The sequence below is a fragment of the Dromiciops gliroides genome, chromosome 5 (genome assembly GCF_019393635.1).
Source record: "Dromiciops gliroides isolate mDroGli1 chromosome 5, mDroGli1.pri, whole genome shotgun sequence".
NCBI classification, from domain to species: Eukaryota; Metazoa; Chordata; class Mammalia; order Microbiotheria; family Microbiotheriidae; genus Dromiciops; species Dromiciops gliroides.
Genome location: NC_057865.1, coordinates 222,445,257 through 222,463,807, shown reverse-complemented (window position 1 = coordinate 222,463,807; position 18,551 = coordinate 222,445,257). Strand labels below are relative to the sequence as shown.

At 47.2% G+C, this 18,551-nt stretch overlaps 1 protein-coding gene across 1 annotated transcript in view; it reads right to left on the bottom strand.

Moving 5' to 3' along the window:
* PDE1B (phosphodiesterase 1B) overlaps positions 1–17,967 on the bottom strand; it is a 38,367-nt gene extending 20,400 nt beyond the window's left edge. Inside the window, exons 1-2 of the mRNA XM_043966924.1 lie at positions 17,794–17,967; positions 17,533–17,656 (exon numbers count right to left, since the gene is read on the bottom strand). Coding sequence (XP_043822859.1) covers positions 17,533–17,642 — 110 coding nt within the window. The 5' untranslated portion in view covers positions 17,643–17,656; positions 17,794–17,967. The remainder of the gene's footprint in view (positions 1–17,532; positions 17,657–17,793) is intronic.
* Between the last annotated feature and the right edge of the window lie 584 nt (positions 17,968–18,551).

Below are 18,551 nucleotides of genomic sequence, written 5' to 3'. Positions count from 1 at the left end.
ATATCACTCGGCATGTTGCCCAGTAAGATAGCAGAGGCAAGGGAATCCACATGTGACTCTATCCCTGGCTGCATCTGCCCATTCCCTCCTATGCTCCTCTTGGCTTTGAGCATTAATCAATTGCTAAGCCATCTCAGTTTCGCTTTGTACCATTCGCCCAGACTCTGCCTTGAATTTGCATGATTTCCATATCTTCAAGGTCTCTACCAACTTGAAGGAAGTTAAATTCCTTCCAATTGCCTATGGATCTATGGAACCTCTTTGGGCATCTGCCTCTGCAGTCTTCCTCAATCCTTCCAGCCAAGGCACAATGAGCAAAAAGGAAGCTGAGAGGAGAGACCATCGACCTTAGGGCAAGATGGTTGGCAGAAGGAGGACTCATCTTCAATTCTCTCCACCTTCTGGTTACTCCCTTTAATCTTCTTCCTGATCCTGCCCAGAAGCTCTTGTCTGTCTGGCTCTTGCTGAAATTTCAACATAACATAATCCAGATGCACAGAAGGAAGAAGGCTATGGATGGTGGTGGAGGGAGAAGAGAGTCTAGGAAGGACAATGCAGGCGGTTGGACGGATTCAGATCCCAAACATGGTCCTTCCAAGGTCATCTCATCCATCCTCCTGCCTGGTACAAGTTTGTAAGCTATTCTCTTCCTGAGGCCTTCTAAGGAAGAAGCGTTCACTTCCCCATCCCCCAAAATGCTCACTTCACAATGTTCTTGGTCAAAAAACTTTGCTGAGATCTACACTTTGCCCCCAACTGTTCCCATTTCAATCCATTCTCTTCTGTAGAAGCCTTCAGAGAATAGTAGTGTCCCTTCCTCTATGAATAATAGACCTAGGGAATCTTAAAGGGCCCATTAATTTGGTTCTCCTTCAGATACATTTACCCAGGATAATAATGGTAAGTCTCTGAGAAAGGGCAGCTAGGTGGCACAGTGGATAGAGTGCCAGGTCTGGAGTCAGGAAGAAGCAGACTTCAAATCTGACCTCAGACACTTATTAGCTATGTGACCCCTAGGCAAGTCATTTAACTCAGTTTCCTCATTTATAAAGTGAACTAGAGAAGGAATTGGCAAATTACTCCAGTATCTTTGGCAAGAAAACCCCAAAAGGGATTATGAAGAGTCAGACATGACTGGAAATGACTAAACAAAAATCTGAGGTAGGATTTGAATTCATGTTTTCCTGACTCCAGGTCCAAAGATCAAGAGTGAGGATAAGGGCAGCTAGGTGACGCTAGTGGATAAAGCACCAGCCCTGGAGTCAGGAGGACCTGGGTTCAAATCTGGTCTCAGACACTTGACACTTGCTAGCTGTGTGACCCTAGGCAAGTCACTTAACCCCAATTGCCTCACACACAAAAAAACAAAGACAAAAAAAAAGAGTGAGGATAATAAGGGATCTCAAAGGTCATCTAATCAATCAATCAATCAAATAACATGTAGAATATCAAATAAATGGGGAAACTGAAAAATGGAAAATCAAATAAATGTAGAAACTGAGGCCTACATAGATAGGTTAAATGACTAGTTCATGGTAGTAAGTAACAGAACTGTTGAAATAGACCCAAAAGAAGGGAGGACAGGACATAAAGTTCTGAAAACCCTATCCCTTAGAGAATACCACTTGTTCCTTAGGGGATCTTTCCCCTAGCCCCAAGTCCTCCATTTCTCTGAATCCTCTACTATCTAAACTCTCCTAAGTTATTGTAGTAAATGATTAATAAATATTTGTTGTATGTTTGAACTAAACAGTTGAACTAAAGTTAAGCCCCTACTAAGTCAGGTCATTGTGGGTGAAGAGTACAGCTATAAACCAACAAAGGATTGTTTGATGTGGGTCAGGATTGTCTTAGGTTAGGGAAACTTTGGGGTTCCTCTGGAGTTCTACAAGCCAGATGAGAAAGGATTGCTAAGAAGAATAGTGAGAGTCAGTTTTCATAGTGCCAGTGAGAGAGAGACAGAGGGGGAAAGGGAAAAGTGGGAAAAAGTTGAGAGGCAGGAAGGACAAAGACAGGAGTCTGGATAAAATCACTGCCAGATTCTCTGTATGTTTTCCCCCAGCTGCTAGAAGCTGTTAGACCTTGGATCTCACCCAAACTACATCACTGGTCTGGCTCACAGGGGACTTGCAGCCCCCCAATTATTCTCCTTCCCAGCTCCTACCTGAGAATGGGGCCCTGGAGATGACTCCTCTGCACAGGTATAGGGGTGGCCATGGGAGTCAAATCCCTTCTCTGGAGGTCAAAACACTGCCTCTGGGGCCATCAGCCCCTAAGGGAAGTGGCTCCTGTTCAGCCCCCTGGCTTCCTTTCGGAGTCCCCTCCTCAACAAGGCTTTGCTGAGACAGAGGAGAACTCGGGGGTTGGGAAGAGAAAAAGGCCAGGCTACAAGGGGGTGGGGAGGTAGGGAGTAAGGGCTATTGAGACCCAACCCACAGGAACTGGGTGAGAGGCTTGGGATGAGAGGAGAGTTTCACATCTGAATCAGACCAAAAACAAGAAAACTGTTCTCAGAAGAATCCCAGAAAGGACAAAAATAGCCCAGCCCAGCCCAACTGCAGAGACAGGGGATCGCTCTTCTTTAGGGAGCAGGGGGAAGAGCAGGGAAGGTCTAAGAGTCAGAGATTAGAGAAGCCCAAGGAATCAAGGTGCAGGGTGGGGAAGTGTCGCCCAGAATGTCTGACTGAAGACCCGGGTATCCCAGCTTCCAGTTGTTAGTGATCAGCTATAGTTCAACCGATCCTACCCACTCCTTTACTTGGTTCAAGCCCCGAATGCCAGCCTTTTGTGTTTGGAGACATAGAAATAGGCTTTGTTAGCAGCTAGAAGGGAGAAGATGAGACTTGAGGGTGAACTTCCCCCACTCCACCCCATCCCAGCTGAGATTAGCAAAAACTGGTAGAGTGCGGGAGGAGTGAAATTAGAAGTAGCCAGAGTGTTTCCTCCCCTCCCCTGTAACCTAGGGGGGAAAAAGAGGTAGGGAAGAAGATACATTTGGCTACAGTAGCGTTTGTTCAGCCAAAGGCAAATGGATGAACAGAATGATTTCGAGAAGGGGGATACAGCGGACGTGGAGCCAGGACGCTTTGTAGCCTTAACCTAAGGTCTTTTCTGAAGCCGGAGCGAGGTGTTGGGGGAGGGGGGTACAGCGAAGTACGCACCGCATCAGAGACCCATTGTGAGCCGGTTTAGCCCGGAATCCCAGTCTGTCTTCTAATTGGCTGAGGGGTTCAAGCCCCGCCCATCCTCTGGTTGTCTGTGAGATGACATCATTATTAGGAACCAAGATGTTGTCTACGATTGGTTTGTCCGTGGCATGGGAGGGGCCAGGATAGAGTGACGAGGGAAACTAAACTAGATGCAGGGGTGATTTTTAGTGTAGGAACTGAAATGGAGAGAGGGGTTAAGTGTTCATTTCAGATGACAGGGAAGGGGCAAAGAGCTGTAAGCAGCGAATGGAGGGTGAGAGAGATGGGGACAGGGTAAGGAGTGCATTTACCTAGCTGCATGCAAGAACCAGATAGTAATACAGAAGGGAGGCAAGAGAGATTACATTTGGACCTTAGGGAGAATTTCTTTTTGGTCAACTGGTAACAGGAGGTCGGGCTCAGAAAGGTTTTAAAATAAAGAAGAGGAGCAGCTAGGTGGCACAGTGGTTAGAGCACCAGCCTTGGAGTCAGTAAGAGCCAGGTTCAAATTAGGTCTCAGACACTTACTAGCTGTGTGACCCTGGACAAGTCACTTAACCTCGATTGCCTCAAAAAAAAAGAAAGAAAAAGAAAACCCCCTTTCCCTCTCTGCCCCTTCACTCACTCATTCATATATATACATACACACAAAGTATCAGTTATGTTCAGGGTACACTGTGTGACCTTATCAAGGCATTAGATTTAGAGTCAGGACCTAAATTCCAATCCAGACTCGGCTACCTAACTACCTGTTGGGACCTTGGACTTTGGACAAATCCCAAACAACCGTGGGCATCAGTTTTCTCATCAATTTCTCATTGAGGCAATTGGAATAAAGATCTCTAATTCTGAATAATAAGATGCTTTGATTGGTTCTTTGGTCTGGGGTGGAGGCAGGAACTGGCTCCAATGAAGAAACATAGAACATTATGAAGGACAGAATGCCTGGCCAGAGGATGCTCCTGGGGTAAATAGCCTTGTCGAAAAGAGGCCAGCCTCGGAGTTCAGAAGGCCTGGGTTCACATCATGCCTCTCATTCATCCTAGCTATGTGACACTGTCATTCAGTCTCTCAGTCCTCCCCCCAACCCACCCCCAGGCCCACTCCCCAGGGAAGTCTCTGTAAGTTATAGAACCTGGCGGCTTTATATCTTTGGAGAGACCTTCCACAGCAGGAGCTCCCTTTCAGTGATGAAAGCAGGAGAGCACACACTCACACACACCAAAGGATCCCTTAGGAAGAGCTATGAAGGTAATCAGCTTGCCAGAGATCCAGGACCTTTCTAGGACTTACCTTTTGCTATAACCAAAATGCTTACTTAGGAGGTAAATGAAGGCCTAGGAAGGTAGGAAGCCCTGAGGAAAACAAAACGGCCTTTCTTGGCTTCTGCCACTGACAGCATCCTAACTACAGAGACCCACCTGGGCCTCTCCAGAAACATGACCAGGCCAGGCCAGCCCCCAACCTGCTCCTTTATTCCTAAACCACCAAGGGAGGCAGCTAACCTCCAGCCCTCCAGGTGTGAGGCAGCAAGGCCCAGAAGGTCTAGAAGAGACTTAGATCATCCTGTCCAACCTTCTGCTGACATGCCCAGATAATTCCCATAAGATGAGATATCATATTTTAAAAAATCCTGGGCAGCTAGGTGGCACAGTGGATAAAGCACCCGCCCTGGATTCAGGAGTACCTGAGTTTGAATCCAACCTCAGACACGTGACACTTACTAGCTGTGTGACCCTGGGCAAGTCACTTAACCCTCACTGCCCCACTTAAAAAAAATTTTTTTAATCCTGCAAGATGTTGATTTTACCTGGTAGGCCCAGAAATGGATTAGGGTAGGGGATAGAGAACACTAGACTTGGAGTTGAGAAGACCCAAATTCAAATTCTGCCACAGTCAATCACTAATTGTGTGAATTTGGCTCAGTTTTCTCATCTGTACAACACAGAGGGTGGATTTGATGGCTGCTCAGGTGCCTTACAGCTCTAAATCTATGATCCTAAAGCCTGCTGCTGCTAGAAAGTTCCTCCTTATATCTGGCTTAAATCTGCCCTGCTGTAATTATCAAGTATTAGGTTCCCCCCCCCACCCCAGTAGTTACCCCATCCATGGCTCCCAGAGCAAACAATCTGCTTAGCCAACGTAATGCTATTATCTAGGCTGCTGATAACACTGTTGTTGATCTCTCTTCATACCTAGAGTAGGGTAACATTAGCTCCATTCATTTCAATAAAACTGGGGGCGGCTAGGTGGTGCAGTGGATAAAGCACCAGCCCTTGATTCAGGAGTACCTGAGTTCAAATCCGGCCTCAGACACTTGACACTTACTAGCTGTGTGACCCTGGGCAAGTCACTTAACCTCCATTGCCCCGCAAAAAACAAAACAAAAAAAACAATTCAATAAAACCTCAAAAAAGAAGGGTCTTATACAGTAGGTGTTTAATAAATGTTTGTTGACTTGAATCTAGGATGTCTAGTTCTGTTTGTACTAAGGAAAATGCCATCTGGCCTACAGGCAGGGGGATAGATATGGTAACCCTAGACAAAGTCAAATATACTACTTTTTTCCAGTCCCTAAAGTTAGAGATGGACCTAGGGGTGTCTTCCTCATTATAGCCAAAACCAAAATCCTCCACCTGTGGGAGACCTGAGAATAGAGGCAGTTAGGTGGCCTAGTGGGTAGAGCCCTGGAATTGGAGTCAAGAAGATGTGGTTTGGAGGCAGCTAGGTGGTGCAGTGGATAAAGCACTGGCCCAGGATTCTGGAGGACCCGAGTTCAAATCTGACCTCAGACACTTGACACTTACTATCTGTGTGACCCTGGGAAAGCCACTTAACCCTCATTGCCCTACCAAATAAATAAATAAGACCAGGGTTCAAATCTGTCCTCAGACTCTTATTACCAGTTTGATGCTGGGCAAGTCAGCTTCTGTCCACCTCAGTATACTCATCTGTTAAATGGGGATAATATTAACACCTAACTCCCCAGGTTATTAAGAAGATAAAAGGGGATATTTGTAAAGTGCTATATACATGCTATTATTATTATTATTATTAATAGCAATGATTATAATAATAATAGATGATTTTTTAAACAGCAAATAAAGGTGAAGAAGGCAAGGTTTGCATTGTTATTGTCATTTTAACAGCTGAGAAAGCCAAGACTTTCAGAGAGATTAAACAGCTAAATTCAGATGCAGAAGGGGTTTAAAAAGAAAGCAAGCAGTCTTGGTTAGTGAGAGGAGCTAGGGGTTCCCCAAACTGCAGATGACAAGGGTGCGTGAACAAAGCTAAGAAGGGGAAGATGAAGGAAGGTGGGACACAGCCTGGAGAGTGGAGAGTCCCCTCCCAAGCTGATCTGTTTGCATTTTATTTGCACACTGGTGCTTAATGGCAGAACTATAAAGCCAGCCCACCCCACCCACCCACCCATGACTTCCTTTTCTACTCTCTATACTGTCCTTCCCTGTCCTGATGGGATTGAGGGGGGAGAGAAAATAAGACAGTGTCGGTGGTCCATTAGAAGGTGGGCAGAGCTAAGATCTGGGGTTGGGGTGCTGGGAGCTGGGCCCAAGATTCCCATTCCTACCACCACCACCACTACACACAGTGCCCTAACTCCCTAACTTTCCGTAGCTGTGCCCACATCCCCAGCTCTGGCAGCTGGTTGGGCAGAGTGGCGGGGGCGGCACTAAGAGATAAAAATAACCCCCCTGGTGGCAGAGCTAGGAGAGCCATCCTGAGAGTCAGCAGGGCCCAGTAGTGAGTGTTAACACAGTAATGGGGGGGGAGAGGGGGAGTAAGCACGGGGAACCGCTCATGGTCTAAGATAACACCAGGTAGGGGTTGCAGTGGGAGGGAGATTGAAGGAATGGGTCAGGGGCTGGGGGAGAGGGGCTTGAAGGAAAGGGGGGAAAGAGGGGAGAAGAGCAGGGGCTATGGGGATATTGGGAGATATGGGCAGTCCAGTCTAAAGATCGATCAAGAGCTAAAAGGAACTATTCAAGCCATGAGAGCAGCTTTAAGCTGCGATCCTCTCACCCTCTCCCCGCTGCTACACCCTGCCCTCCAAGCTCCGTTATCTACCTCTTGACAAGAACATGCTTCCGACAAGTGTCCCCTGGCTCAGGCTTCAGCGCTATCTCTCCTCTGCTCGGCCAGATGAGGACGGAGAGCTGGCCAGCTAAAGAGCTAGGGAGCAGAACAATTAATTACGGCCTCCTGGGACAGGCCCCAGGGCGATGAGAACCCACCACATGCAGGGGCTCAAGGCCTTGCCTGGGCTAGAGAGAGAAGGGAGTGGGGAGAAGATAGTTAGAAGAAGGGAGATGGGGCCGGGAGCCGAGGGAAGATGTGTGGAGAACAACCAGATCCTCAGGAGCCAAGAGAGAAGAGGAAATCTGCCTCCAGCTCACATCCTCACCTGTGTTGCCCCTTCTCCTTCTTCCCCGCTACTAATTAACCGCTTGTTAAGCCACCCTCCCCATAGACTATCCCCCCCCCCCAGCTGGTGATACCTCATCCCTAGCAGATGTTTCTAACAGATGCCCAGGACCCAGGGGGCCCAGCAGACATTGAGAGGGCAATCCTGGACAGGAGCAGAAGGAGGAAATGGGGGGAAGAGATCCTACCTCTCTCTGGGCAAGGTAGAAAAGCACCTGGGTGAAAAGTAGCTCATGTGGGCATAGAGAGCTCCTGACTGGGGATTAGGTTGCTTGGGTCCCTTTTCCTAAGCTACAAAGTTTATTCCTCCCATTTGACTTTCTGCCCATAGACCTAAACCAAAGAAGGTAGAGATTGAGTTAATTAGGGTTAAAGCCACCTCTAACTTCCCTGTCCAGCCTAAGGTGCCTTGCACATATTGCAAATACATATCAATTCAATAAATGTTGGGGTTTAATGCCAAGAAGTTCACTTCACAGTCTAGTCTCAATTAGTTGTTCTAAAATCATGATCCCAGCAAATTTCCTTGGCAAACAGAGACAGGAAGAGAAAGCAAACTGTTAAAAGAATGGGGGAGAGGGAAGCTTTCCAGGCTGGGCCAAGTATCGGTTAGCCTTTTCCCCTAGAATTACTAAAACCAGGGAAGTGCCAAGGAGAAGGATAAGAGCCTCTCTTTTAGCATATTCATCCCTACCTGCCTACCCCATGGGGCTTCTGTGAAGATCTGAAATAAAATAACTGACATTTATGATCATTATAATAACAATAGCAATAGTAATAATAGCTAGCATTTAAATGGCACTTTAAAGTTTGCAAGATGTTTTACATATATTATCTCCTTTTATCTTCACAACCCTGGGTGGCAGATTCAATTATTCTCATTTTACAGATGAGGAAACTGAGGCAAACAGAGGTTAAATGACTGTTAGTAAGTATCTAAGGCCACATTTGAACTAAGGTTCACATATTTAGCTTTAAACACAGAAGTCACTTTACTTACATTGTCTCATTGGCCCCATGACATCACCACCACCACCACCACCATCACTCACCATTACCGTTTCTTAGATGAGGAAACTGAGACTTGGAGAGGTTAAATGACTTGATCATGGACACAGAGCTAAGTATCAAAGAAATGATTTGAACCCCATAGCTTCCTGACTCCAAATCCAGCGCTTTGTAAACTATAAAACACCATGTAAGTGTCAGCCATTCTCCTCCCAGAGGACTGATGCCAACCTGGACAAGTATGGAGGGGCAGGGGAGTCATTGTGGATGCTCCCCGGGGCTGGGAGCAGAAAGATAAAAGAGCACAGGGGAAGATAACTCAGCTTCCACTCACCAAGGCAAGAAGCTACAGAGCACTCACTACCCCCTTCCACATTTGCAGAGAAAAGAATTCTTTGCAAACCCCTCTCATAATTTGCTGCAATTGCACAATTCACCATCCCAGAGCTTGACTGTGTTTATTACCATCACCCCAGGGGCCTCTTTCTTGGCTCTTCTGACAGCCCTGCTCTCCCAAAGCCCTCCCAAGGCTAACCAGCTCTGATTGACCCTATTGAAGCAAACCCCTCCACTCCACTCCCTCGTGCTCCCAACTTTCCCCCAGTGGTTTGCTGTCTGGCCAGGGAAGCTGAGGGAGGACCAAATGTGACTTTCCCTAGTGAGAGTTGAGTTCACAGGATGAAATAGGGGCTAGGGTGGGAAAGCACAAAGTGGAGAGGAGGGAGGAACACTAGAGGAAAGAGGCAAGGACTGGAAGATATTGGGTGGATTTCAGTATCATGAAAGAGAGAATTTCTCTTGCCTTTTAGACCTTTCCAAACCCACTTACTCCTTCAACCCAAGCAATTGGTATTTGATAACCTTTTCATATTCTACTTCCTTCCCAACCCTTTCCCTACCCCAAACACCAAGTCTTTCCTATGTTAAAAGATCTCCAAGGAAAAGAGGTCATTAAATTCTTCAGGAGTCTATTTTAGTGACTAGCCACCCCATAAGTTCCTCCTAATTTTTTTGTTTTTGTTTTTTGGGGGTTGTTTGTTTGTTTTGGTGAGGCAATTGGGGTTTAGTCACACAGGGTCACACAGCTAGTAACTGTCAAGTGTCTGAGGCCAGATTTGAACTCAGGTCCTCCTGACTCCAGGGCTGGTGCTCTCTCCATTGCACCACCTAGCTGCCCCACCCAATGTTTAACCTCCATCCCACCTGCTGCACCGGCAGCTGTCTCTTCCAGTTTGGGCCTTGGGAGAGACAGAGGTTGGATAAAGAATGGGAGAGAGGGGCAGCTAGGTGGTACAGTGGATAAAGCACCCGCCCTGGATTCAGAAGGACCTGAGTTCAAATCTGGCCTCAGACACTTGACACTAGCTGTGTGACCCTGGGTAAATCACTTAACCCTCGTTGCCCCGCAAAAAAAAAAAAAAAAAATTAAGAATGGGAGAGAGAACAGCCCTGAATCATTCACAAAGCAAAGAGAGTAGAACTAAAGATGTATTAGGGATGAGAAGAATAAAATATTTCCAAATAGGTCAATGGAAAAACCTAATCTCACATAGAACTAACTTCAGAACAGAATTGGGAGAAGAATCCAATCTATGGTGCCTCTCATGGTTTCAAGGAGGGGAACAACAAGTCCCAGACACTGAGGACAATCTCATCCTTAGCCCACCTTTATCTCATAAGATCAGAGATCTAGAACTGGAAGTCCCCTCCTCGCTTTACAGATGAGGAAACTGAGATGACTTGTCTAAAGTCACAAGGGTAGAAAGCCTCAAAGCAGGGATTTGAAACCAGATCCTTTGACTTCAGTGACAGCGCTCCTTCTTTGAGCCTCAATTCTCTCTTGTGTTGGAGAATCCTCAAGAAGGAGGAGTCTCCACCATCTTCTCAGTCATACCCATTCAATGCTGGCCAGTCCTTTCCTTCTGCAATGCAATAGAAAGACCACTGGTTTCACACACAGTCCTTTTCTCCTGTTCTTTGTATATGGAAATGTTCGTGTTTGTGGATGTTTGTTAAGTTCAGAATAATATGGGGAAAGAAAAGAAAGAATTACATATTATATATGTGTACATCTACATATATAGAAATATATGTGTATATATTTTATGTGTGTATTATATGCTACCATGTATGCATGTATATATGTATGCATATAATATATACATATATTATATATATGTATGTTTTTAAGAGCACTGTGCCTTGAATAAGGGTGGGTTTTGTTTGTTGTTCAGTCATTTCATGACCCCATTTATGGTTTTCTTGACAAAAATATTAGAGTGGTTGCCATTCCTTCTCCAGCTCATTTTACAGAAGAGGAAACTGAGGCAAGCAGGGTTAAAGTGACTCACCCAAAGTCACACGGCTAGAAAGTGTCAGAGGCTAGATTTGAACTCAGGTCTTCCTGACTCCAGGCCCGACCCTCTCTCTCTCTCTCCACTGAGCCAACGTGGCTCAAATATTGGCACTGCCACTTGCTAGCTGTATATGACTACAGGTAAGTCACAAACTCCCTGGGCCTCAGCTTCTTAACTTGTAAAATGGGGTTAACAATTCTTTTTATTACCTTTGTAGATCTAGAAGATCCAGAGCAGGACGAGCCCTTCCAGATCAACCCGTCCAACCTTCTCATCTTACAGATGAGGAAACTGGAGTCCGGAGAGAACAGATTAATTTGCACAAAGTGGAATAGAGAGTGAGCACCAACACGCATGCTTGAACGGGGCTCTTCCAAGGAAAGTGCTCTGGAGACCCTAAAGCTTTGTATACGGGGGAGCTGTTATTATAGCCAACCTCAGTCCCTCCCCTTATAGCTTAATTAAGCAACAACAGATCTCATTCACCAGCCCATTTCCTCTCTCCCGTTGTAGAAACCACTGTGTGGTCTCTTTGAGGATCATGGAATGAGCAAGATGGAGACTCATCAGGGGCTTCTCTGATCTCTCCCTCATTCCCATCCAGAGAAAATCAGCTCTGTAGCATCCTACATTTAGAGCTTGGTGAGACCCTCTATGCCAATCCCCTCATTTTAGAGATGAAGAAATGGAAACCCTGAGAGGTTGTGACTTATCCCAAGGTCATAAAGGGAGTATGTAGCAGAATCCAGATTTGAACCCAGGCCCTCCAGCTCACAAACTAGTGCTCTTTCCACTATACTGTATCTCCCTGGGATCCAGTGAGGGTCTGAAATGAGACATAAGGTACCTGAATCCCCTTTCCTCCATTATCCCTTCGCCCCTGCTCCTTCACTATCCCCAGGGTACTCCATCCACTAAATTCCCCAATTTCTGGACCTTTTCTGGATATGCTTGAATGTAAGGATCATGCTTCCAGGGGAACCAAGAAGCAGTAAGTTCATCCTGCAGGTGCCACAGCAATGCCTGTGGCTTTCCTATCTCCCAACAGCTTCTATCCCTGCTAAATGTCATCCCATCTGCCCATTCCTATGCCTCTATTCCAAGTGTCTCATCCCTCCAGTGCAAAGAACTCTCCAGAGAATGAAGTTCCCTCATCTCCTTTGGTTACTTGTCCCTGGCATTCAACAACCCCCATGATCAGGAAGGATTCCCTGAGATCTGACTTCAGCATCTCCTGGAGTGATAGTAGGTGCCCACTCCTCTCACTTCTGGGTGAAAAGCTTCATCCTGGCACCATGCTGCTGCTCCATAGTTCAGTTTTACAAAATGCCTTCCTTTCTAAAAACGATGAAATAAGTAGGGTGTCATTAGCCCATTTTACAGATGAAAAAACTGAGGCTAAAAAAAAAAAAGGCAAAGTGTCATAGCGGGGCCCACTGCTGGTATATGTCAGAATCAGGATTTGAACCCAAGTTTATTGACTATAAGAGCCACTGTACACAGTTACTAGGTGAAAGGAAGGATTGGAAGAGAACAGAGCCCTTTCAGAGCCACAAAAGGGGTCATCCATAGGTGAGAATAAAAGGAAAGGAGTCAAGTCAAGAGAAAGGGACTCTGATGTTTCTTCCCACCATTGTCTAAACAAAGGGATGCGGCCAGAGGACCAGGAAGCAATGAGTTCATTCTGTCAGTACCGCAGCAATGCCAGAGCCATAGGGGAGGGGGGAGGAGGGAGGAGAGAGAATGAAGAAGACACTCCGGCTTTCTAAAACAACTGGGAACTGCTCCCCTGCTTCCCAGCCACCAGCAGGAGCATCATAGGTGGCCACCCCAAGTGGCTCTTCTACAGTGCTATCCAGCTCTAGTTTGCTAGGTCCAAAGAATTTGTCATTAAGGAGGCACCTATCCCTTTGGCTTCTGGTGCCTCTAAATCCTTCTATGTTCAAAAACAGGAGAAGACGCTATAACAATTGGACTTCTGAATTTTCTGTCAACTCTCCCCCTTACAGTCAAAACACACACACACACACACACACACACATACACACAGAGAATGATAGTCACACAGAGCCACGTAGAACAACATATACCTCATCCAACACGCTCTCCCGGTGTTGTCTCTAACATTCAAAACATACACATATAATCACACACATTTACACCTCCTCCCACCCACCTAGACACACATACACACACAACACTTAGCACAGATGCACACCACTTACGCCCACCATGGTGACATAGTCACATGTATGATCACACACATGAATACACTCCAAGTCTTTTCATTTCCCCTGGGCACCTCCTGCCCTTTTTGGCTCTGTCTTGAGATCACGGTGTTAGGAAAACAGCGTCTGTCCCTCAAAGCCCCTCAGATATCACTTACTCAAAGTTCTCATGACCCACCCCACCAAAGCAATCCTCTTGCCCTCAATCTGCCCCAGGGTTAGGAATAGTACTGGACTCCCAGGTACCTGATTCCATGTCCCAACCCCCCTTTGCAATGACCTTGAGCCCGAGTCCATGACCTTGAGCCCAGACACCCTCCACTAGTCTCCCACCTCTTTAAGGAAAAAAAAAAAGAATCTCTCATTATACTTGGGTTAGAGAGAAAGAGAAAAGAGAACTGTGTCCATAATTTCCTGAGGGGAGCAAGGGGCTATGTTACTTTCCCCTGAGAGCTATGGGAACTGTGTCTACGCCAGACTGCAGGGAAGAGAGGAACCATGCCTACGCTGTCCTTGGAAGAGAGAGAAGCTAAACCTAAACAATCTTGGGTCAGAGAAGACTACTGTGTACTTGGCCCTGAGGAAGGAATTTAGTAGAATCATCTAGTGCTGTTTCCACAGGTGTAGGGGTAGTCTGCCCCAAATCCCCTGGGTCAAATTAGGCAGAATTTGAAAGCAGAAATAATGGCCTGATGGAATTTCACCACTTGGTAGAGGTGGAGAAAAGGTTGGAGAAATAGAGAAGGCACAGTGACCTGCCCCTGCCCCTGCCCCAGGCCTGAGCTGGATCAATTTACCACTGCTCATTTACTCACTGCTTAACCAGAAAAAGCAAAAAGCAAAAACCTCACCATATAAAAACGTCCCATACCACTATGCCCATGTAGTATCAGGATAAAGTAGGTGGCAACCCAACTCCTTCCACTTCAGCGTCACAGACTCCAGAGGCCATCTTAGCCAGTCTCCTGTGTCCAAGCTGGACAATTCTACTCTCCCTCATCTACAGTCTCCCAGCCTTCTCAGTTAGGAAAGCCTTTGCGATGTTTAACTACAATCTCTTCTGTGGAATAGTAGAGAAATTCTTCGGGGTTTAAAGCCCCATAGCATCGTTGCCCTGGCTCTGCTGTCTATCCAGACTCCCTCTTATGCACCCCTATGATCCCAGCAGAGCCCTCCCTATATTGGGAACCAGGACACCTAGTTCCCCTTCCCAACCAAAATCCCTCCTGCAACATTACACTAGGAAATGGGATTTTTCCATCAGAGGAGACACCAACCCCAAACCCCTTAGAAGAAGATACAAGTGTCCTGTGTTACAGCTATCACTGTCCCCCCCAACCCCACTCCCAACCAGGTCAAATAGTAGTGATGGTAGAGGAGAGGAGGGCTCCAGGAGCCAAGGCCTTTGCTCATTACTGTCCAGCCCATTTGTCTTGGTCCTCATTATCCATGTCTAGCACTCCAAGGTTATGGCTTCTTCCTCACAGGACATCACCCCTCCAGAATTCCAGCCTAGCCTATGGGACAAAGTTCCCCCTTTAAAGAAGCACTATGGTAGAAAGAATATTTATTAACAAGTGAGGAGATATGAGTCCCAGTTTGGGCTCTGCCACTAATTGGCTGCACAACCCAACACACATCATGTCACTCATCTGCACCTCAGTTTTTTCATCTGGAAAATGGAGAGATCAAGCTAGATGGTTCCTAAGGTTTCTTCCACCTCTGACATTCTATGATTCCAAAAGAAATGGCTCTATTTGTTACCAATTCAGCATCCACCCAACCCTGAAAGTTGGTGAGAACCCCATTTTCTTTCTCTCTGTAATTCTATATTGGCTTTCTCCCATCATGGCTCTCCAAAGCCTCCCCAACACTTTTAATACACAAAACACCAACTAGTGTCCAGGCTCTGAAGCAAATCAAGTCTAGAATCCACTAGGACACCCAGCTCCTTCTCTGCTGTTGAGAAAAGGTAATTATTTTCATCCCCAATCCCTCCTCCCTCTAAGAATTTTTTACCTTTTCGAAAAATTGAGATTTGAATCTTGGCTAATAATCAAGGTCCTTTTCTGGATAGCTGCCATGTCATCAGGAGATTTCACTTATAACAATATGTCACTAAAGTAGGACTGGCCTCTGTTTGGGATAGCACCTGCAGGAGCCCAGCCTTGGTTATGGGATAGTATTTCCCCTTTGAAACTGTGTTACAACAGAAAGGCTAGAATAGCTTTCACAATAAAAATCACTATGATTAGTGATGACACAATGATAGTTTGATGTCACCTAAGCCATCATCTCTCTAAGGACCACTCCTTCCAATCCCATTGCTCCCCCGAGCTCAATCACATGCTACCAGAGACCCCAACTCCTCCTCATGCTACCTCTAAGCAGGCTGGAGGTAATGCTCCCCTTGATGAGAATATAGCAGGAAATATGAACTCAGGTAAGACTTCCTGATGGCTAGATAGAAACAGGTAAAGATATTTCTGCTCCAGACTGAAGGAAAGATCGTTTTGAATCAGGACAGGAAGAAGGAATTGATATCCTTGGAAAGATGGGGTAGACCAACCTAAGATACCTGGATCCTCCAACCTGCAGTGTTTCAGATTACTCTCTATCCTCTCTAATCCACCTCTCTCACCCTTGGTTCTCATCAACTGAATTTCATTTTCCATTAAGAATTCTCCAATGTTCCTCCCCACCCCAAATCAATTTAATCCTGCTTGCCATTTCTCTGTCCCAAACCTCATTCCAGCCAGGGCTGTGCTCCATTGAGTCTAGAAAATTGCTTTGGCCTGAGGCAGTTAGGAAGAGGAGATGGGGAGGGATGGATAAGTCCCAGGTTCTCTCATTCACATGTTACCCATCTGTGCCTCAGTTTTCCCTACAAGATTTCCTACAGACGACTGATAAAAACGGATGCTTGGGGGCAATATAGTCACAGTCAACATATTTAGAGCCCGGACCCAGAAATTGTGTGTGTCTACCCAGCCCTGAAAGTTGGTAAGTACCCGGTATGTGTCTAACTTAATCCCCCCCAGGGGAGCCAGAGTTTTGTAAGATCATGGAATTTAGAGCTGAAGAGAACCTTAGAGATCATCTAAGGCAATTCCCTCATTTTACAGCTGAAAAAGTCAGGTCCAAAAGATGAATTGCCCATAAGTAATAGTAGCAGCTGGAATTTGAACCCACATCCTCTCATTTTAAATCCACTTGGTGCTTTCAGGCAAAAAGAGAGTGAGGAGTTATGTTTACGTGGAGCTGCCTCACCTTTTCCACCAGTCATTCCCCTTCACAAACCATGGGGAATCATTTCAGGATGCTGTGATTATCAGCTGGTGGATTAATACACAGAATGGCTTTGCTTTAGTCTAATGTCATCCACCTCCTCCCCCACCCCCCAGGGGCAAAAAAGAGTGAATCTCTGGCCACATTGAGGACACCTGGGTTCTGCCTTGCTCCATTCACATCTTTCCACCCTTTGATGACCCTGCCACAATAAGGCGAGAGGTTTGGAAGTGCTTGAGGATCATCAAAACAGAACTTTGAGATGATTTATCTCTTTTCCCTTCATCTCTGAGGAGGGTTTTACCCCTCCCCTCCTCCCTGATAGCCTCTTTCATGAATCTGAAGGGTAACTCCATTCATCCGACCCCACACATACTAAATACTTCTATTTCTGCCCTTGACACCCCAGGCCGTGAACCCTGAGGAAAGAGGAGGGGTCCAGTATGGAGCTCTCCCTACCCAATTCCCAACTTCCCCTACCCCGGGGTGAGATAGCTGGAAGTCAAATTCCAAGCAACTACATATTACCCACAGGTTGGCATGCCTTGGGTATGTCACTGTGGGTCCACAGTGCAGCCATACATTTCCCCTGTCCACTAGCATGTATAGACACATATACACATTTGTCTCACATCTAGCCATCCCTGATTATACCATATCAACAGAGGGTCTTCCTCACTGTTGCTGTTTGTCACAGGTACATACCAGGACCTCGCTCCCTGCTACATGTGTCACTCATGCCCCCAGAGACAAGCACTCCTGTCTCCCTCATCTTTCACTTTATAACTCTATTACCCCCTTCCACTTGCACACGACTCACATGTGTGAGTGACCAAGCATGTCAGGGCCATGTCACCTTGTACCTGCCAATACGTGTGGCCACCGGTCCTCCCCCAAGCTCCCCTTACCCTGGGATGGCTCCAGAGGTGCATCCCGTCCCCCTCCCCCGACCCAGCCTCTGTTCCAGGTTGGGGGGGGGATGCTCTGCACCGGGGACGGGGGAGGGGGGGGTGCACTCACAGGGACCGAAGCTTAATCCACATTTTCTTGCTGGGGGCTGATTTGAGCTCCAGCGGCGACGGACAATCGGGCTCCAGCATCTCCTGGGGACTGCCCGGGGACAGCTCCATGCTCAGCTCAGCCGCTGCGGGAAGGAGGGAGGGAGGAAGCAAGGAAGGACGGATGGAGAGCGCCTCAGACCCGGGCTCGACTCCCCGCCCCGGTAATACCCTCTCACCCCCCCCCCGCCTCCTACCCGCCCCCCCCCGCCCCTCTTCCCACCTGCGGCTGGCTAAGGCCAGCCAGGCCGGTGTGTATGAGTCGGGGCCCCGGCTAGGCTGCAGCGCCTCCTCTCCGGCTGCCCAGCTGAGCTCCCGGCTCCTTGTCTGTGTTGTCCCCGCTGCTGCTCTGCCTCAGCCGCCTCCTCTGCCTTCCCTCCTCCCTCCTCCTTCCCCTCCCTGGATCCCTCCTCCTCCTCCTCTCCCTTCCTCCTCCCTGCTCTCTCCTCCCACCCCTTTGCCTGTCTCTCATTCCTCTCTGTCTTTCCTCTTCATCTCTCCTTCGCCTCCCAGTGTTACAATTACAGGAGGCGCGGGGAGACTGGGGGTGGGGGGGGGGGCAACGGAGGAGGAAAAGGGGGGTAGCACATACACAAACAAGCACAGCCCATAGGGGTGCACTGGAAGGTGGCTGAGGGGACACACACTCATTCACACACACACACACACACACACACACACACACACACACACACACACACACACCAGACCACCTGGTGCGTGTTCCAAGGCTATAAGCTGAGTCTCTATTTGCAAGCACGCCCTTTTATTTATTTGTTTGTTTGTTTGATTGTTTGTTTGTTTAGGGGGGAGGTAGTGGGAGTTTCCTGCGCAAAATAGATGGGCTGGCCATCAGTGTTGTGGAGAGCTTTCTGTTTACATTCCTCTCTGAAGGCAGTTTAATCCTGTCCATCGCTGTGTGATTCAATGTGGATCTCTGTGTCTGCCCACATGTGTTCACATACATGCAGCTGGCTACCT